The sequence below is a fragment of the Magnolia sinica genome, chromosome 9 (genome assembly GCF_029962835.1).
Source record: "Magnolia sinica isolate HGM2019 chromosome 9, MsV1, whole genome shotgun sequence".
NCBI lineage: Eukaryota > Viridiplantae > Streptophyta > Magnoliopsida > Magnoliales > Magnoliaceae > Magnolia > Magnolia sinica.
Genome location: NC_080581.1, coordinates 77,595,053 through 77,615,127, shown reverse-complemented (window position 1 = coordinate 77,615,127; position 20,075 = coordinate 77,595,053). Strand labels below are relative to the sequence as shown.

At 37.7% G+C, this 20,075-nt stretch overlaps 3 protein-coding genes across 8 annotated transcripts; 2 read left to right on the top strand and 1 right to left on the bottom strand.

The window, feature by feature from the left end:
• The first annotated feature begins 2,474 nt into the window (after window positions 1-2,474).
• On the top strand, window positions 2,475-4,913 carry LOC131255764 (uncharacterized). 2 transcript variants are annotated; one of them, XM_058256572.1, is made up of 4 exons: window positions 2,475-3,888; window positions 4,052-4,127; window positions 4,280-4,311; window positions 4,565-4,913. In XM_058256572.1, the coding sequence occupies exons 1-4, from the start codon at window positions 3,796-3,798 to the stop codon at window positions 4,598-4,600; spliced, it is 237 nt and encodes a 78-aa protein (XP_058112555.1). In that variant the 5' UTR covers window positions 2,475-3,795; the 3' UTR covers window positions 4,601-4,913. The 2 variants fall into 2 exon arrangements, 1 of the variants encoding a protein (XP_058112555.1); XR_009176382.1 differs by lacking the exon at window positions 4,052-4,127 and having other exon boundaries at window positions 4,565-4,910.
• A 316-nt stretch (window positions 4,914-5,229) lies between these two features.
• LOC131255763 (uncharacterized) lies at window positions 5,230-11,369 on the top strand. 5 transcript variants are annotated; one of them, XM_058256571.1, is made up of 4 exons: window positions 5,230-5,472; window positions 10,191-10,408; window positions 10,855-10,898; window positions 10,991-11,369. In XM_058256571.1, the coding sequence occupies exons 2-4, from the start codon at window positions 10,231-10,233 to the stop codon at window positions 11,162-11,164; spliced, it is 396 nt and encodes a 131-aa protein (XP_058112554.1). In that variant the 5' UTR covers window positions 5,230-5,472; window positions 10,191-10,230; the 3' UTR covers window positions 11,165-11,369. The 5 variants fall into 5 exon arrangements, 3 of the variants coding, with proteins under 3 accessions (XP_058112554.1, XP_058112553.1, XP_058112552.1); XR_009176380.1 differs by lacking the exon at window positions 5,230-5,472 and having other exon boundaries at window positions 9,323-10,408; window positions 11,091-11,369; XM_058256570.1 differs by lacking the exon at window positions 5,230-5,472 and having other exon boundaries at window positions 9,323-10,408; window positions 10,994-11,369.
• Window positions 11,370-14,822: 3,453 nt separating this feature from the next.
• LOC131255180 (receptor-like protein 7) lies at window positions 14,823-18,342 on the bottom strand. The gene is made up of 3 exons (XM_058255877.1): window positions 17,752-18,342; window positions 15,004-17,370; window positions 14,823-14,849 (listed from the first exon to the last, which is right to left on the bottom strand). Exons 1-3 carry the CDS (start codon window positions 18,340-18,342, stop codon window positions 14,823-14,825), a joined length of 2,985 nt encoding a protein of 994 aa, XP_058111860.1.
• Between the last annotated feature and the right edge of the window lie 1,733 nt (window positions 18,343-20,075).

Sequence of the window (20,075 nt, the reverse complement as noted above, 5' to 3'; positions counted from 1 at the left end):
GCAAGACGTGCGCAGAAATTCAAGGATCCTGAGCCCAACCATATCATGTGTAATCGGGAACCATCGAATTGATCACGCACTTCGTGTTAAGAGCGAGCGTCAATTTGATTCCCTACTCGGTATACAAACGATTAGGTTTGGGTGAATTAAAACCCACCCTAACCACACTACAACTCGCTCGCTCTGGTCGTGTACCAAGAGGGATAATTGAGGATGTGTTGGTCCAAGTTGATAGATTTTACTACCCCGTAGACTTTATCATCCTGGACACCGAACCCATCAACATGAGACTCGATTCCCGTCATTCTGCTCACGCATTCTTGTTACGCCAAACAATGCAGACACCGCAGAATGGTACTGACTATGTCTTTTGAATGACATCGGAGTCAAACATTTTTTCATTAACGCAATAATTCGAGAGGGATGATGACGATTTCCAATGTATATTAACATGATCACCTTTCTGCGGAAGATAATGGCACTTCCGACCTTATCCTCCACCATCTAGATGTCACTCCACTATGCGATTTCCGATGATTTACATGATTAGGGAGACTTGCGCATGCAACAATGATCAAGAGCCTTTGTGTGATGTAGAAGGTATACCAGTATTGTAAACTTAAAAATTACATTATGTAGTTCTTTAATGTAGCTCTACACTACACAAATTGAAAATTACCATCCTGCAGTGACCACATCACGTCCTGGATTTTTCATCTGTTTTGGGTGGAATCCATCCAACTTAGAGCTGTTTTTCAATTACAAGTTCTGACATTTCATATCGTTACAGTTTCTCCTTTGAAAACTTGGAGGAGTTTCCCTTTGCTGATGTGTGTTCTGAAGTAACCATAGTTTTCAGCAAAAATTAGAAGGATTTATAACCATGGTCCTTTTCTAAATGCTATACAAATATGATATACAGAAACACATATAACACTGAAACAGCATACCACTTGATTCCACTAGTTGTAGCTATTGCAATTTTCAAAGTTTGAACAGTGTACAGGAACTCCCTCAAGCCTTCATCTACGTTCTGTGGGATCATCTTGAGAAGCTTCTTCGCTGCTTTGACCTGAAAAAGAAGCAAATCATTCCATATAAATGGTACCATATAACAAGAGAAGCTCTGTTTCTTACCTGTTTTCTGCTTGGAACAAATTGAAACATGTGAGGCCTTTCCTGCATAACAAATGGTTAACAATGTTGAAACTAGACCGAGGAAAATGATCATATAGTGATAGTCAACACAAATGAGTACATAAAGATTATGCAAGTTGATATGTAATATAATTAGCAATTTGGCAACTGAAATAAAATTGTGTATGGAACACAGTCTCATTTTCTAAAAGACTCTAATTGTCCAAAAGAAAATAAATAGTCCTGCAAGTCTGCACCGTTCAAATGCTGACTGATATTGCAGTATAATTATAAAACATATGCAGCTTTGTTAGATAATATGTACTACAGGGAAGGTGGAAGAGAGTCCAATCATTTGCACAAAACTTATTCTACTCAAAATTATAGAGTCATACTAAACCTCATTGAGTTGTGGATACCTTATGGTTAGTTTACAATATTCTAGGAAATGTGACATCAATTTGTTTGTTATGGCTAAACCAAGAAATCTCGCATCAAAACCTTTTTCCCGAGTCTCATGATCTTGCTCTTTAAACTATAGAACACAGATAGATGTAGATATAGACAACCTACAATAATTGGATCATTTGGAAAAACTGGAGTATCCAACTCAGATGCTTGGATATTTGCATAAGGTATCCGCTACTTAGAGACTTGGAATTCTAATTCAAATGGGGCTTTGAACTCCTAACATAGTTTTGTTGAACCATTGGTTTTTTTTTTTTTCTCCTTTCTTCTTCTTCTTCTTCTTCTTTTTTTTGACAAAATTGCTCACTCCATTCAGAAACTGTATCTGTTAATGAGGCACCTTATACGATTTTTTTTATGTACTTAGATGATGCATGGCTTGTTTTAAGATTAAAATATGTAAGTGGTTGTTTTAAGTTATCAAATTTGAAGAAAAAAGTCAAACTTGTGTACTAGTTGCTATTTTCTATGGATTGTTTTGTTTTGTTTATCATCTCCTCACTTTATGCAATGGATTAAGGGAGTTGTTGGTTTTATCCTCTATGAATTTTCCTTTTTCGAATTTTAAGCATGAACTCTTGCAAAAATTGCATGAATCTACGGTTGCCGCCTCCTCTAAAATTTCAGTGCACCCACGAATGATATAGGGCAAGGTGTTCCGTATCCGTTACGATACGCCTGTAAATGCCAATGTGTATAGGTAATGGCCATGACCGTTATGCGATACGGGGCAATTAGTTTTTTGGGACTGTCTCAGCCGTTATGGTAGCCGTAAAGGCCGTTACAGGGCATAATGATCGTTACCCCCATAACAGTCGGAAAACAACCACTTTTTTCTATTTAAATCTATCTCTCCTCAGCTTTTTCAAAAAGTTTCGTAGATCATTTTACAACAGATTTTGACCACTCTTACTAAAGTTTTTAAGATTAAAACTAAAAATTGAAGTGATTCGATTGAATAGATCTTGCAAAAAAAAATAAAAATGAAAAAGTAGTATTTATGCCTTTTTATTTCTAGTTGTAACACTTGATTGTAATGTGTAAACATTAGATACATATAATCATGTTCACAAATTCACTAGACGGCCCGATACAACATTCTCACCAAAGAGTGGACCATTACGCTACCATAGACATGTTCAAAACAAAAAATGAATACATATATAAAATATTTACATTGTTTTGGATTTTCTACATATTTTTTCATAATTTTTCAGTCAAAAGAACATTTTCAACTGTTATGGGAGTCGTAACGGTCGTAACGCCCTTGTAACGGCTGTTAGGGCCAATACCCGTATCGGTAATGGTGGTGACTATTACAGCCACCGTTGCCGATACGGAATACCTTGATCTAGGGTCACCTAATGAGTGTTTATGTGTGCAGATGGTACATTTTATTGCAAATATTACCTTTTTTATTTTTTTTTATATTACTCGGCCTGTGTACATCTTGTGCATGACTTTGCCTATGATTGATAATTGCAGTTCTTATCTTGGTTTCTCATTGAATGTCTTATTTAGTTGGGAATCATTTCGCAAAGAATCATGGATTAGATCTACACAAGGTTGTATTCAAACAGGCTATTGATGCAGGTCTCAAAGTCTGGTTCTGTAAAAGTGGAGAAGCTTATGAATGTCGAACGATACTCCTATGTGATGCACATTAGCTCGACTGTGAGATCTTTTGCTTTCAGTCATAAATGGATGGAAAATAGAACTTTGACAAAGTTCCAAAGTCTTACATATTACTTCTACGTTTTGTTGAAATTCTTGATACATATTGGCTAATATGATATGAATTTGTCAATAATCTGCTGACCTCTACCAAAATAAAGGGGTTTGGATCTTCCAATCTGATGGAGATTTGTAGGGCATCCTCCATCTACAGTTCGGGCTCCAATCCTTTTATTTTAGATTACATCTTCTCTATGATTCTGAAAAGTTGCATTCCCATAGCTTTTATCATGACAATGAACCTTGAGTGAGCAAACAAACTCCAATTCAAATACCTTATTATATGTCATTGAAGCTTTTAACACTGGATGTGTACTGTTTGGTAGCAACTGGCTCAAAACCTGGTAGAAAATTCAAGTGTTTTTTTCTTTTTTTTTTTTTTTTTTTTTTTTTTTTTTTTTTTTTTTTTTTGTGTGCAGGTTATGGGGGACTTGTTGGATCATCAAACTAGCTGGAATGCTGGAACATAATCTATTGTTGCAGTTTAATGCGGACCAGTGTATTTGGAAAAGTTGCACCAGTCCTCTATCTAGACCAGTGTATTTGGATGTAAGCTATTGCAGATTGCAATTTGTTATTGATTGTGCTTAAAAGATGAACTTCATTTCTCTAGTCTACTGATCACAGTGCTACGAAGGGAAACAACTTTTTGAATTTGATTGGGCTCACAAAATAAGATCTTGCCTCGTATTGTTGTGGACGATTCGCAAAGAACAACACTTCACAATTGCCCGATGCAAAAATGAAGAAATTTACAGAAGATGCTATCAAATTCAAAATGGATGACAGTATGTGGATTCATAATTTTCACACTACCCTTTGCATTTATGTTTTAATTGAAATACACATAAAGTTCGAAGTTTACTGTTTTTTCTTTCGTTTTTCTATGTATGAAGCATACCTTCAATGTCATGATATTTCCTTTCTTGGCTTTTTGCAGCTGCTGAACTGTATGACTTTGATGATGAGAAGGTGCATGTTGATTTCCCTAATTTTGATATTTGAAGATGGGCACTATGAGTTGCTGCTAATGTATTTAATTCTTTCATAAGTTCTGCTTATTGATTCATTGCCTTAAAAAATGTATCCCCACGCCCCATCATTTCCCTTCATCTCTGAAACCCTCACAGGGAGCTTCTGATTCCCTTCGAACTCTCTGTCCAAATAATTGGATCAATGTAAAATGGAGAAAATTGATGTCTCCTGCTTCTTCTGGATTATGCAGATTTGTCGTCCGTTCGCAGAACTGATCCGATTATAGCAACTTCAGAACACTTGGATTTAAGATGGATGGATGGGATGGAAGTTGGATCAAGTTGGTTGGGAGAAGCATTTTTGGTTTTGCTGCTGCAGCTACCACTGTGATTGCCATCAGCTGCGATTCCTTGGGCCTCGCGGAGTCTCTCATCATTGCTTTCCCTGCTTCTCATGGAGAGCTTGATCGGCCTCGTGAATAGGATCGAGAGGGCCTATATGGTCCTCGGCGATTACGGTGGCGACAACTTCTTGCTAACTCTTTGGGAAGCCCTTCCGTTCATTGCTGTCGTCAATGGACAGGTTCGTCTCTCAATCTGTTTCCATATACTTCAGCTTCTTCATTTTTGTTGAGTTATGTGGTTTATACTTTGATTTTATTTCATTTGATTGCAGAATTCTGCAACGATTTTGGAGAGCATCGTCAGGCGAGATTTTCTTTTTAGGGGATCTGGTTGGAGTACTGAATTTTTTATTCTTTTACTTTTATTTTTTATTTTTTTGAGTTTTTTCTATGGTGGATCTTGTGGTATTCTTGAAGGGATTGTCACATGTCGGCCATCTGCAGCTGCACAAGACAGACAAAGGACAGACGGAGCATGTTGAGTTTCTTCATATTTTCAGGTTTAGGTAAATCTTGTTTTTCTATTGCTTTGTAGATTCGATGTTTGATTTATGGGTCTTTTTTGCCCCGAAATCTCCCCTACATTGTCGCTGCTTCTTGATTTTATTTTCATCTTGAATTCCATCAATTCTAACTTAATGAGTACATGCATACAGCAACAAACATCTTCAAGTAGGCAGAGGAACTGTAAAAGCGAAATAATTACTCTCTACTGCCATTGATCCGAATTGTTTTTTTTTTTTTAATGAAATAAGGTATTTCCACCAGGCTCTTTTTTTAATAATTATTTAATAAGTAGGTTGATTAGATTGTTGAATGAATACATGGATATGAAAAACTAACGTTGAATCATGAGGGAATGGAAAACTACAAATTTCATCAGTTACTCTGCTCTACTTTCTAGTCCATGAATTTGTTTTTGTTTTTGTTTTTTAATTTTTTGTGAAATTCGATACAGTGGTTGATGAAGGATTTGTTTATTTATATATATGATGAATTCTGCCCCTTTTTCTCAATAATCAAGAAAATTAGAATTCCTCAAAAAATCATTTTCACTTGAAGGTATTCAACTCAGATCTGTTCACAAGTGCAAATTGGGTTAACTTTGTACATGAGTCTGTCCCTCATTCTGGGATCTTTTGTTGCAAACTTCTCTGGAAAGTAGAAATTAGCTATTGTTTCTAGCTTTTGATGCGTTGATGATATATATATATATATATATATATATATTAATGGGATGTGATTGTAGGATGTGCATTTCCAATATATTAACTGTAAGTTGCAGCTATCTTTTTTATCTACTAAAAATTTTCAGTAAAACTATTTTTATTCAATGTATAGAATGTGATATTTCTAACAAAAAACAAGAGGCAATAACTTACAATGCATTTTGCATATTTACAAACAAGTCCGTCCACAAACATATTAGGATAGAGAATGTTAAAAATTCACCCTACGAAAAAAGCAAGGAACTTGTAACATTATGGTTAAGTTGGATTTCTGCCACCAATAACAATCCAGCCTCCGGTGGTGATAAACAATCGTAAACTTTAACTTTCTTTTGATCTTTTTTTACCAAAAAATCCAATTAGATTCTTGTTTCATGTACTTAAAGCATTACTAACATTACTTATTAACTTGAGCATCAGAAACAAAAAAAATAAAATTAAAATGAATATGAATGCCTTATTAACATTATGTTTGATAGTATTTAGCAGCAACTGGCAATGAGTATTGGTGCAACTCTTGTGACAGTGTACTAGCAGTCTGTAGTGCTAAATCCTCTGTTTGTTGCAACTTAAAAGTAGTCCATGGGGATCCATATGTGCTGATGAGCACAGGACTTGCATGTCATCGTAACGCTTGCTGTGCATCGCCTTTGTATTCTTTTTTACGAAAGAGTTACCAAAGGTGCACTTGGTGTTTCTAGGATTTGGTTTATGAGGGAGAAGAAGTATCTTATCCATCATTGTTATGGCTAAGTGACGCAGGGGAGGACGTGAGGTCGAGCACCGTCTTCCTCAAGAGGATAACTATTCCGAATCCACGGAACTTCTCTGGACTCCTCACAGAGACTTCTCGAATCCACGAGGAAAGAAAGCAGAAAATAGAAATAAATTCTAATAAAATCGAAATTGATTGATGAATAATTGATAATTTCATAATGTGTGTCCTTACACCATTAATATAGAAAAAAAAAATTCGTAATTACCAAAAATAGCAAAATTCTAACTCTAATAAAAAATCCTAATTCTAATAAAACTCTTCTAAGTCCTAATTTCTAAAAATAAAAATTGCAAATAAACTTTCTCTAGAAGAGTCCTAGTATAACTAAAATTTATTTCTAAAAGGAAAGAAAATCTAAAACTCTAAAAAATATTAAAAAAATCGGAATTACTAAAAATAGTAAATTTTTTTCTAAAAATTCGTTTTTGAGCTGAAAGCGCACGTTTTCTGACGAAACGGACAGATGCGACCCACTTTGTGGGTTGGTTCACCTCGGATGGCCCGTTTCAGTAAAGATTGATAGGTTGCATGCCCCATAACAATACCCGGATCAAAAGTTATGGTTAATTCACCGTCCATCTTCTTTTGTCTCAACCATGGTGGGAACTTATCTGTGATACGTTCTACATCACTAACTATCAAGATATAGACAAGCTTGAAGGGTTGGCACATGTGTCTGAGATATCTTCTGACGCCGATGTTCATTAGTCCTTTTTTTGTACTTGGCATTAAGCTCTTGAGCTGACATAATATACGTACTCATGTTTTCCTTGACTTGACTAATATTGATCAGTTCCTTCACATCTGTCTTCAAGATCTTATATTTTTTCTGATAATGTGGACAATTAGGCGGACTTGCCCCTGAGATGGGATCAACGTAATTTTGCATATCTCGTATGGGAGGTAATTTATTGGGGAGTTCATCGAGCACAACCCCCTTGAACTCCTGCGATACTGGTTCCAAATCCTTTAGGATATTCACAGGCTCCACATATTTTTTCTCTTCAACTACTGCATATATGTCTCCCGTTTCCTTAGATTGTTTAACAAAGGCCTGTTCAGTCATGAGAGATTGTCCCTCTACTTTAGAAGTCTTGAGTTGGCTCACCGTTTCCATAGGGGTCACATGTTTTCCACTGATGAATCCTGTGGTTTGTTGCAACTCCGTTTTGACTTGATCACCTCTCGCCGACAAATAATAGGATTTCTCTGCATAACCCTTTAATGATTGGTTATCTTGCCAATAATTTTGATTTTGTTGGAATAATACCTGATCGTAATTGGTAGGGAAGAATCGCATGCACAATAACTTCTTCATCTGCGACCACATGCGGATTGGCGCCTTCATCATTCTCGTTCGCTCGAGTTGAAGTTGTTCCCACCAATTTGAAGCTTTGTCCGTCAACTTGTAGGCCACGAGTTTAACTTTCTTTTCTTCCATTATGTTCATGTAGTCGAAGAAACGTTCGACTTTAAGCAACCAATCGAGGAAGTCCTTGAAGTAGAGTTGACCATTAAAACTAGGAAAATCGACTTTCATCTTGAATTCTTGGTCCATCCGATCCATCTGATCAATGGCTCGTCTAGGATGCTGTAAAATCATGTCGCTAGATCCCACTTTATCAGAATTGATCCTGTGGTTCACTGATAGCGTCGCCCTACGATTAATATGATTACGAATTCTAGCAATTGTTGATGGTGGATCACCACCATGAACACGGAGCTGCTTTAGGGCCTCCGCCAAACGATCCGCCATGCGATCGATGGAAGCCTGCAGCCCTTGCATGGCTTGCCGATTCTCTCGCCGTGCTGCTTCGAAAGCTGCCGCCGTTAAAGGTAAATTTTCTGAAGCACCGCCCATGGGATTGTTGCCCGACCCGTCGTTAGAAGCCATCAATCCGAGGAGAAACCTCGCTTTGATACCAAACTGACGCAGGGGAGGACGTGAGGTCGAGCACCGTCTTCCTCAAGAGGATAATTATTCCGAATCCACGGAACTTCTCTGGACTCCTCACAGAGACTTCTCGAATCCACGAGGAAAGAAAGCAGAAAATAGAAATAAATTCTAATAAATTCGAAATTGATTGATGAATAATTGATAATTCCATAATGTGTGTCCTTACACCATTAATATAGAAAAAAAAAATAAACTAAAATTCGTAATTACCAAAAATAGCAAAATTCTAACTCTAATAAAAATCCTAATTCTAATAAAACTCTTCTAAGGCCTAATTTCTAAAAATAAAAATTGCAAATAAACTTTCTCTAGAAGAGTCCTAGTATAACTAAAATTTATTTCTAAAAGGAAAGAAAATCTAAAACTCTAAAAAATATTTAAAAAATCGGAATTACTAAAAATAGTAAATTTTTTTCTAAAAATTCGTTTTTGAGCTGAAAGCGCACGTTTTCTGACGAAACGGACAGATGCGACCCACTTTGTGGGTCGGTTCACCTCGGATGGCCCGTTTCAGTAAAGATTGATAGGTTGCATGCCCCATAACAATACCCGGATCAAAAGTTATGGTTAATTCACCGTCCATCTTCTTTTGTCTCAACCATGCTGGGAACGTATCTGTGATACGTTCTACATCACTAAGTTTGTAATAAAAACTTTCTTTGTTTTGTAACAATTGGTGATGAAGCTGCACGACAGTAGGTGTGTTGTCAGCTCTGCAGATTTTACCTGTTCCCTGTTCTGCATAGCCTTTGGTTTGCTCATTTAAAATGTGGTGCTATATTTTGGTTTCGTAGGTTAGTTTGACAAAAGTATTCACAATCAACAACTAATTTGATTTTGGGAGAAGAAAATACCCTTTTGAGTAATTCTGAACTGATTTTCCTGAAGCTGGTGCTTCCCTGCTGCACCATAACCATTGCATGGTTACTACACCCCATGCATCACGCATTGTTATAAAGATTAAGCTTTCCACTAAAGTTGAAATACTACTTTCTCACATAAAGTAACCTGGAACATTTCTAGAAAGTCTGAAAGACAACGAATCTCCTTTAAACTCTCCAAAAGTTTAGTATTCACCTAATTAGGATAAAACTCCCACATTCCTACATAAGGGTATCAATACCAAACATTTACCATATTTGTATTTTTCTCGTTTAAATATCATTTCCAAGCACAAGTTTCAGGAAATACAAAACCAACCATCCTTACAAAAGTCCTAGAATATGGGTGTTTGATCGTTATGGCCTAACCGGAAAATAACAATCTGTAAATCCAGGAAAAGGGACTCTGTATGACCTTGTAAGCATATGACAGGAGTAAAAGTATGTTCTGTCAACTAAAATTTTGAATAAGGCGATATTTATGTTCTATATTTGTATTTGGAACAACATGGCAAATTCTTTTAACGATATGCCACGAAACAAAACTGATCCATCAACCAAACTGTAGTGGTAAAATATCGATTTTTTCCTCCCTTGTATTTGTCTTTTTAATGCTTTTCCATTCCAGGAAACTTCGAAGAACATATTGGAAATTGGATATCCAAGAGATGACACTAGATATGAAAATTCACCTCAATCAGAGTATATTGACCTCCCCCAGTACAGGCAAGCAACACGTGTATTCGCAGCAACCATTACTCACAAACAGCTTTGATTCTGTTCACTCATCATTATCTCCTAGCTTTGCCACACTACTGACAAGTTGTTCAACAGAAAATTTGAAAGGTATGATATGCAAACAAGAAGTGTTGTAGTCTTGCCATATTGTTGTGTAGATTTTCTTTTGTACATTGTTCAAAAAGCTTGTGGCCTGACTGAAAGCTTGGTTGAGTTGACCTGTTCAAAACGGGAGCAAAACATTCCAAGTTGATGATTCACTTGGAGTATTAGTAGTTTCAACCCAGCAAGTTTCTGGCTTGTTGAAACCGAAGTAAAACTTTCAGTTTCTTCTGGGAATTGCTGGCATTTTGTTTGGTATCATCTTTTTGTTGATTCCATCCACTCCTTTACCGCTTCCAACACAAGGAAAACCCAATTGAAATTGGTGAACTTTTGGCTTGTATTATTGGTTTATGTTGGCTTGTAATTGAAAGGTCCCCTTCACGATTACACTTGTGATCTGTTTTCTCTCTGTACCAATTTCTTCTGACCGAGGTTTACGAATGCTGCAGAGGCACCCGAACCAATGGAAACAGAATTCGTGTCCCAAATCATTGTATTGTTTTTTCTTGACCATTCATTTCTTTGATAACAATGTTCCTGCTACTCCAATATATGTTTATTTATTTATTTTGTTCTTTTTTTTAGCAGAGATACTTGTTGGATTCTTTTGATTACACAACTAGCTCAAAGTATTTGTTAGAGTCAGAACCTACATCGAGTAATTTGATTACACATTGGATTGCAGGGATATGGACCGCGAAGACGATCAACCCAACAGTGCCATCTATGTTCAACAAGCTAATGCATGAAGTGGCTTGAGGAGAGGTTTACCAGTTCGGTCTTCTCCATTTCATTGGACAGTGGCCAATCTAGGAGCGGACCACATGAAGGATTTTTATTTATTTATATGTATTCAAGACCATTTTCAACATATTATTGTAAATATTATATATTTTATTGTAAAGTAATACAATTTTTGTTTAATATTCATTTTTAATTGTACCCTAACATTTTTTAGGTTTCAAATATTAAAAAATACAGGTTCCAATCGAAAAAAAAATTACTGGCTTTTGCCATGGGTTGCACGGCTTTTAACAGTGCTTCTCAAACCTTTGCCGGCGCTTCTCAAACCTTTGTTGTGCTTTGGAAGACATTTATCGACACTTGGACAAACTTTTATTTGACGTTTTTAATGTTCCTAGGCGCCTTTTCAATGATTACTGGTGGCCAGCAACGGTGCTTCAGAAGACTTTTACCAGTGTTTGGACAGACTTTTGCCGGCGCTTTTTCCGCTTTCCCAGACGCTTTTTTAGTGATTACTAAAGCTTATCCTGGTATTTTTGACCTTTGCTGGTGCTTTTGAACACCGATAAAAGTCATTTTTCTTGTAATATATTTAGAAATCAATTTCAAACCTCAAAGAAAAAATGCAAAGAAGGATTTAAAGGTAACAGCAAGATGCATCATAAAAATTAGGGAAGAAAACCATAATGGTCCATTCATCCGGTAGGTTTCTGTTGAACTGAGTGAACGGCCAGTGGTCCAACTCAATCTATGTGTATGTCCCGCCTAGTGATGGGTTGTTCTAACTTCTTCAAGTAATCCTCGTGGTATAGCCACTAGTTTTACAGGTATGATGAGAGGTGCTTTTGTCATTTTAAGTTATTAATATGAGTAGCCCGGCCAAGGGCAAATGCATATACCCTGCACTCAACACCAAAACAAACAAGACTTCTACCTGTTACACGCAACGGGTAAAACATTTGTATTCTATCTCGACCACCGAATTTCTTGTGTGACATGCACTTGGTGCAAACAACCCCATAAACAACTCCTGTAGGCTAGATTCTTAGTAGCAATGTAAAACCATGCCTAAAATTTCCAAGTTAACAATGTGCGGTTTGCACGTGTTTTGGACCATGATGACTCTTGGAATATTATCTATTCATCCTAATTAGACTAATTTGATGACCGGACTGTATAGAATATACACACCATTTAGGCCACACACATAACCTATGGTTGGCATCCCCTCTTACATTATTTCTTGTGTTTAGGCCCAACTCAGTTGTGGATGGAGATGAATTTTTGTCTTATGCCCTAAAATTTCAGGCATACCTAATTTAGGGACTGGATGTCAGGCACACAAAATAGTGGGCTTAGAGCTCGATTGTTGTTCGAGCTGTGCTGTAGGCCCACCTTAAAGGCATGCATGAAAGTCATACATATCCATTCATCAGGTTGCCAACACTGTAGAAAACTATACATGATATAAAACAAAATTACTCAAGAATACAAGTGTGGCCCACTTGATGATCTTTGGGTTGGGACCTACCTTTCTAGGGATGGGTGCCATATACATTGTCACTTTAGCTATATAAATTCCTAAATGTAAGAGTGCAACCTACAGTTGTTATGAAACTCAAGAGTTCCAAACAATGACAAAAGCATGAAATCCTTTTATTTTTGAACGTCCCCTTCGAAAAGTGCCAATGATTTGCAAATGGACTCATTTGCTAAGCCCTCGTGTCTGTGCTTCAAGCTCATGTATGGAATCACATGTTGCAACATGGGATATAAGTGTGAGATCCCATCCATCCATTAGGTTGGTCTGACCTTTTACATGTTTTCCTTAAATAAATCTGGTCCACTAAGCATGTGGCCCCTTAAAAGTAGATCAACCAAATTCTTGGGCTAGGGAATGAATATGGTGATATTTTTCTGATGGATGGTTGGATTTTGGCTTCATAGTTCCATGCTGGCATTATGGCATGTAGATGAGCTTTGGTGCTCGAGCATATGGGCTTAACAAAGCTCTCGAAAGTTGATGGATGTGAGATTGTAAATGGGATAGAAAAAGTATGATTTGTAACCCACCACCAACAACTATTAATTTGGGTATATTTGATACATCAGAACACTTCCTTTTCCCTTATGCTAGCTAACAGGTGTGTAGAGTTAAGCACTTGAACACAAGCATCCAGAATGAAAATTAAGCTAATAACTTATCTCTCCGCATCAGGTAGGATACATTTTTTTCAGTTTATTCTTCTTTACAAAAAGGTGGGAGCACACTGCCTGTAATTTTTTGATATGAAAAACAACCATTTACAATCCTAAGGAAAGACAAAAAAAAAAAAAGAAAAAAAGAAAAATCCAAACAAAGGCAAGGCTAAACCAAACAAAATCAGCCACCTCAAACCAACAACATACGTGCCTAAACATTTCTCGGAGAAGCTAGGAGTCATGAACAACCATAACTTAAATCCACTTATGGTCATCGCTTTAGAGCAAATATTGCAGAGGAAAAAAAAAAAAAAATCAATGAAAGCATCTTATTTATAAATTTATTATATTCTTTCCTTCCCTTTGCCCATAATGTTACAGTCTAGAAAAGAACTCCCGTTCTTACTTTATATCTGACTCCAAATCCTATCCACATGAATTTCCAATCCAATTCTGAATTCGCATCTTCAAAGGTTGGTTGACATTATTGATGGTGGTGCAATGCATTTTCTCAATAGTGAAGGTTCACATAATTCTGAATTTTTTTGGAATGATTCATTTATAAATATAAAAACCCGTTTAATTTGTGATATGCTTCTCATAATGTGATTTTGTGAAAGGTTCAATACTGATAGGAATGTTACCTTTGTCAATTGCCAAGAAATCTCCCCTAAAATATTGATCTAATCCATCCACATGTGGGACTTCTTTTTATATTTATTTATTGCCAAACCATGGATGGGATGATTAGGTTTTTTTGATAAAATTGATTCTTTAGAACCGTAAGCAATAGATGATGGGCCTAACAGATAGATGGCTCACTGCTGAATAGGCCTACTTTCCCATAAATTATGTTGATTGTCCACTTAATAGTTATTTTTCAGATGGTATGCTTATTGGTGGGATTTTTACATGGTGGCCTAAAAACTGTGTTATGAATGTAATGCACGACCCATATTGCTTGGTTAGAGCCAAGTGTCCCCTTGCAAGTATAAAACTGTATATTATGGTGCCTTTAGAGCATATGATGATTTCCACACTTTTTTTTGGCATCACAAAAGTCCAACTCAAAAATCACCACATGATAACAAGTGATTACTCTTACACTCCACATACATAGATGTGGGAAGGTGAAAGAACTTTGTGTAATTGATTGAAAAACACAAAATATAAAAATATACATAAAACACCACTCTTCTTCGTCTGAATGTTTGCTTAGCCTACATTTGTCTAGACCATTGGGAAAAGAAAAAAAAAAAAAAAGACCACTAGCTAGGCTACATTGGTTAGATCATCCAGCTCATAGATTAAGTTATCTTGTTGTTAAGGTGGGCCAAAATTTGAAAACAAAGAGACAGCTGAGACATTTTTTTTTTTTTATTTTTTTTTTTTTTTTTTTTTTTTTGCTTGCAGAAATGTGGGAGCACACCACATGTAATTTTATTTATTTGAAAATGTTCTTTACAACCATTCAAGAAGGTGTAAATGCAACAAACAACTACAACACATATCATGAAAGACCAAGCAAAATACACAAAATTACAAAGAGGAGAAAACAACTAAAACTTTTTTTCTTTCAGCCACAAAACTATACAATTAACACACTTACCCTAGCTCCAATCCTATTACCATCATTGCTATTTAGTAAATACCATGGAAGGAAAAATCAAAGAAAGCATTCCATCAACAAATATATAGAATTCTCTTCTTCCCTTCCTCCAAAGTGCTAGAGTCCAGAAAAGCATCCCTACACCTACTCCATATCCAACTCCAAATCCTAACCACATTAATTCCCAATCATATTTCCTTTCAGATTGCAATGTTGACAAAGTGGGCGATGGTGCACTCTTTGCATCTTCGCATTTGTTTGCTAGTGGAGGTCCACACAATCCTAAGTTTCCTTTGAATGATTCATTATTAAATGTAAGAAACTGCCGACTTTGTGGTATTTTGCCTATGAGGAAATTCTGTGAGAGATTCAAAACTGCAAGGAATGTTAGCTCTGTTAGCTGCCAAGGGATCTCTTCAGACAATTTATTATGTGAGAGATCTAATGATTCTAGATCCCTTAGATTCTGTAGTGATGTTGGAATTCCGCCTGTTAAATCATTGTTGGACATATTAAGCACAAGGAGTGACTTTAGATCCCCAATTGATTCTGGGATATGCCCATAAAATTTGTTCCTTGAGAGATCCACTACAGTGAAGGCAGTAAGGATCTTTACCACTTCCATCATTAGCCCTTTGCTCACTACAGACACTTTGTTTTGATAGTATATGGAACTTCTACCGTGTATGATCATTTGCCCTTTGCTCACTACAGACACTTTGTTTTGATAGTATATGGAACTTCTACCGTATATCATTTTTCCAAGGACCAAAGATTGGGATTTGTCGTCTTCCATCATTGCCTTCCAGCTCTTGAACATATTTGATGGCAAATTACCCTCAAAGCTATTGAAAGAGACGTCGAAAATTTGTAACAGAGGAAAAGCTTGATTTGTTAGAGGATGCCCAATTGTGCCATGAAATTGGTTGGATCTCAAGACGAAAACACGCAACTGGGATAAAGCTTCCGACCAAAAAGGGAAGGTGTCATGTATTTGATTGTTTGCAAGGTTTAATACCTCTAACATTTTGCAATTGACCAAAGACCTTGGCACTTGACCCTCTAATTGATTCCCACTGAGATCAAGCATTTCTATGTTACATCCCTCTTTAAATGTCTGAAGTAAGGTGCCATTGAAAGCATTTCCTTGAAGATTCAACACACTGAGGCTATCACCAATCTCACCCAAACATGGTGGAATCTGACCAATGAAGTGATTGTGAGATAAATCAAGGACTGTTAGGTATGTTGCATTGCAAACTGATCGAGGAATTTCACCACCAAGGCTATTGTTTGAAACTGAAAAAAAAAAGATGGAAGGTGGTGGGATAGGAAGTGAGCCTTCTAGGTTGTTGGAGCTAATGTCCAGAACACTGAAGTCACTCAACAAAAGATGGGGAGATGGTACTATTCCCTGCAGAACATTGTGAGATAGATTTAAAGAGTTTAAAGACCCATTGCCAACCTCCCATATCCATTTGGGTATTTCACCACTAATTTTATTGTTGGAAAGGTCCAATTGCCTCAACTGCTCTTGATTTCTCAAGAAATTTGGAAGTGTGCTGATGTTGCAAGAACGTAACAACAAAGATTGAAACTGGGGGATGGAAACAAATGTGGAATTACCACTGCCATATTGGACTGACAAGTTGTTATCTGAAAGATCCAAAGAGTAAAGGTTTTTGAGGTTTTGAAATAAGCCTAGCTCCACAACACCACTGAAATCATTGGAAGAAAGGTAAAGTTCTCGAAGGTTGGTAAGTTGAAAGATAAATCTGGGTATCATCCCCTGAAATTTATTGCTATCCAAATAGAGGTTCTCCAGCTGTGAAGAAGAGTGGAACTCGCCAAGTTGACCGCTAAGTTGGTTACCTCCCAGATACAACCCTTGTAATGATGGAAGTGAAAGCAATGATGATGGAATGGTCCCATTGAGCAAATTATTCCATAAGCTGATCTGTTTGAGATTCAGAAGCCCGTTTCCATATGAAGAAGGAATTGGGCCGCTCAATCTATTGTATGAAAGATCCAAGTATTGCAGTTTGGTAAGGTTCCAAAGTGAGGATGGTAATGATCCTGACAAGTTGCAATTGCTGAGGGCTAAATCAGTCAAGAATTTGAGATTACCGAGAGAATCTGGTAACTTTCCTGATAATCCAGTGTATGAAAGGATCAATCGCTGTAGAGTATTGTTTTGAGGGAACTCCGGCAAATTGATAGCTACAAGTGGATTGTCTGATATGTCGATGATTTGTAGATTTGGCAGCTGGAAAACACTGTCAGGGAATTTTCCATGCAATCCACACTCTGTAAGGAGCAGGGATGTCCAGGAGGATAAGTTGCCTATGAAATTGGGCACTGCAGATGAGAGATTGTTTCGACTGATATCGAGTTCAGATAAGAAATGGAGCTGTGAAAGGGAAGAATAGATGGAGCTTGAAAGACCACATTCTTGTAATATCAACTTGCGGAGACTCCCTGGGAGGCTGGGCACTGCAGAGGAGAGATTGGTATAGCTGAGGTCGAGTTCAGATAAGAAATGGAGCTGTGAAAGGGAAGAATAGATGGAGCTTGAAAGACTACAATTATATAAGATCAACTTGCGGAGACTCCCTGGGAAGCTGGGCACTGCAGAGGAGAGATTGTTATAGCTGAGGTCGAGTTCAGATAAGAAATGGAGATGTGAAAGGGAAGAAAAGATGGAGCCTGAAAGAAGACAATCTATTAAGCTCAACTTGCGGAGATTAGGGAGTGGCAAATCTAAGGTCTGGCCCTGCAGTAAGATGTGTACCCAGTCCAGATAGAGTTCACTCAGATTGGACAGGTTTTGGACGACTGCTCCAATGCTTGGGTTTTCGAGTTTCAGGTATTTACCGGAGGAACCATTCCAATATTCATTGGAAGAAAGATCGAGAGAAACCAAAGTGGTCAAGCGGGAGATTTCCCGTGGGATTTGGCCGTAAAAGGATAGGTGAGAGAGGTTGAGATGGGTCAAACTGGTGAGCTGGTCAAACCCAGATGGGATTGGAGAGGGATCGAAGTAATTGTCAGCGAGGTTGAGCTTCTGCAGGCTCCGAAGACGAAAGAGGCTTTCAAAATCAATCCGACCAGAGATAAAGAGCTCACTGAGGTCGAGGCTGATCACGTGACCAGTGGGTCCATCGCACGTGATGCGTTCCCAAGAGCAGCAATCGGTATTGTTTGAATTCCAAGAGGGGAGAGTAGAGAGGCTGTAACGAGAGAAGTGAAAACCATGCTTGAGGTGGAGTAAAGCAGAGAAGTGATGATGGTTGCATTGTTGGGTAGTGAGAAAGAGAAGAGATGATAAAAAGAAGAGAATGAGAAATGCTGGGTTGTTTTTAGAAGAAAAGAAGAGAGCCATTGGTCAATGATAGATGGGTGTTGGGAGTTTGGGATGTGTAGGAATAGGAAGCGTCAGCTTTATTTATAGACAAAGAGTGAAGAGGTTACTACTGTTAAGACTCATACGTGTGAAATACGACTCGTGGTGCCCGTTTGATTTTCCAAATTCCAATATATGTGTGGCCCACCATGAAGTATGTGGCTTATCCACACCGTCCATTCATTAATTCAGCTTAATTTAGTTAATTAGAAAACAATTGAGGAAGATCAAAATCTCAAGTGCACCACATGCAAAAGGGAATTTAACACCGACCGTTAAAAACTTCATGGGGCCACTATTTCCTTTGGTGTGGTCCACTTGAGCTTTGGATATGAATTATTTTTGGACTCATTTACTAAAATGATCTCTTCAAATAGATGAACGGTGTGGATATAATAAATACAACATTGTGATGCCCATGCAACTTTGATCTCATTTGACGAGCTCGGCAAGCGTCAGCGGTACGGGGATTTCCAGCCAAAGTCTTTCCCATGAAGTTCCTGCATTGTGATGCTAATGGGGCCCACCGTGATGTCTATGAGAAATCCACACCGTGCATCCGTTTTGAGAGATTATTATAGTATCTAAGACCAAAAATGAGGTGGATCCAAAAATCAAGTGCGCCGCACGGGAGGAAACAGTAGGAATACAGTGACCACGGTTTGAAACATTAGTATGGCCAGAAACTTTCATCTCAGGCAAAATTTTGGGTGTTTTCACTTCATCACAGTGGTAATGACCTTATAAATGGTTTGGATGGCATATAAACATCAAGCTAGATTTGGATTGCATTGTTGGTACTGGTTAGTGGTTGATGTTCTCTAAGCCTACCGTAATTTACGACTGTGGACCCCACCTTTTATCCAGCGGTTTTTTGGAAGCAATACAAACTTAGAATACGCAGTTGGACCTCCTCGTACGGAGTCAGAATTTGAGGACGAAAATACCCCTCCTCCTTACGGAAACGGATTCGGTACTCCCCCTGCCACCAGCGAATGGGGGACTGTCGGCGTTCTGTGAGCCCCACCATGATGTATGCTTTTCATCCATGCCGTCCATACATTTTTCCACGTCATTTTATGGTATGAGACCAAAAATGAGGTACATCCAAATCTCAAGTGTACCACGTTACAGGAAACAGTGTTGAATGAGTGTCAACCACTAGAAACCATTAGAGGGCCATAAAAATATAGGATGAACTTGATTTTTGTTTTTTCCCTTCATCTATGCCTGTACGAACTAATCAACAGATTAGATGTCAATTAAACAGTTCATTGGGCCTTAGGAGAAATTTAATTGTCAATATCCAATCAATATTATCTTCTTGTTGTGTGGTCCACCTGAGATTTATATCCCTCTCATTTTTTGGACGAAGGATTAAAATGAACTGAAAAAATGGATGAACGGAATGGATGAAACACATACATCATGATGGGGCTCACAGACCACCGACCACAGCCATTGGGTGGTGGCAGGGTGAGTAGCCAATCCGTTTCCTTTTCTTTAAACCCCTGTTGCTTTCACTCCCTTCTCAAAATAACAGTCTTTCACTCCTTTTCAATGATAAACCGACGCACGGAGGTTATTCTTCTCATTTTCCTCGTCGAATCTTAGTGAATCATGTAGATATTATCATTCTACATTTGCCATTTTCTTTCTTGGCTGGGGTTACGTAAAATCCCATGAAGTGGCTGCATTTGCAATCCTTGAGA

What these genes read in the sequence shown, in the direction of transcription:
- LOC131255764 (XM_058256572.1), top strand. Translation starts at nt 3,796, where the DNA reads ATGCTGGAACATAATCTATTGTTGCAGTTTAATGCGGACCAGTGTATT. An exon ending in CAAATTCAAAATGGATGACA is followed by an intron (nt 4,128 to 4,279) that starts GTATGTGGATTC and finishes GGCTTTTTGCAG; the next exon opens with CTGCTGAACTGTATGACTTT. An exon ending in ATGACTTTGATGATGAGAAG is followed by an intron (nt 4,312 to 4,564) that starts GTGCATGTTGAT and finishes TGGATTATGCAG; the next exon opens with ATTTGTCGTCCGTTCGCAGA.
- LOC131255763 (XM_058256569.1), top strand. Translation starts at nt 10,174, where the DNA reads ATGCTTTTCCATTCCAGGAAACTTCGAAGAACATATTGGAAATTGGAT. An exon ending in TTCAACAGAAAATTTGAAAG is followed by an intron (nt 10,409 to 10,854) that starts GTATGATATGCA and finishes CGAATGCTGCAG; the next exon opens with AGGCACCCGAACCAATGGAA. An exon ending in AATTCGTGTCCCAAATCATT is followed by an intron (nt 10,899 to 10,990) that starts GTATTGTTTTTT and finishes TCTTTTTTTTAG; the next exon opens with CAGAGATACTTGTTGGATTC.
- LOC131255180 (XM_058255877.1), bottom strand. Translation starts at nt 18,342, where the DNA reads ATGGCTCTCTTCTTTTCTTCTAAAAACAACCCAGCATTTCTCATTCTC. An exon ending in GTGAACTCTATCTGGACTGG is followed by an intron (nt 17,371 to 17,751) that starts GTACACATCTTA and finishes TCCCTTTCACAG; the next exon opens with CTCCATTTCTTATCTGAACT. An exon ending in CTTTGATTTTTCCTTCCATG is followed by an intron (nt 14,850 to 15,003) that starts GTATTTACTAAA and finishes TATGTGTTGTAG; the next exon opens with TTGTTTGTTGCATTTACACC.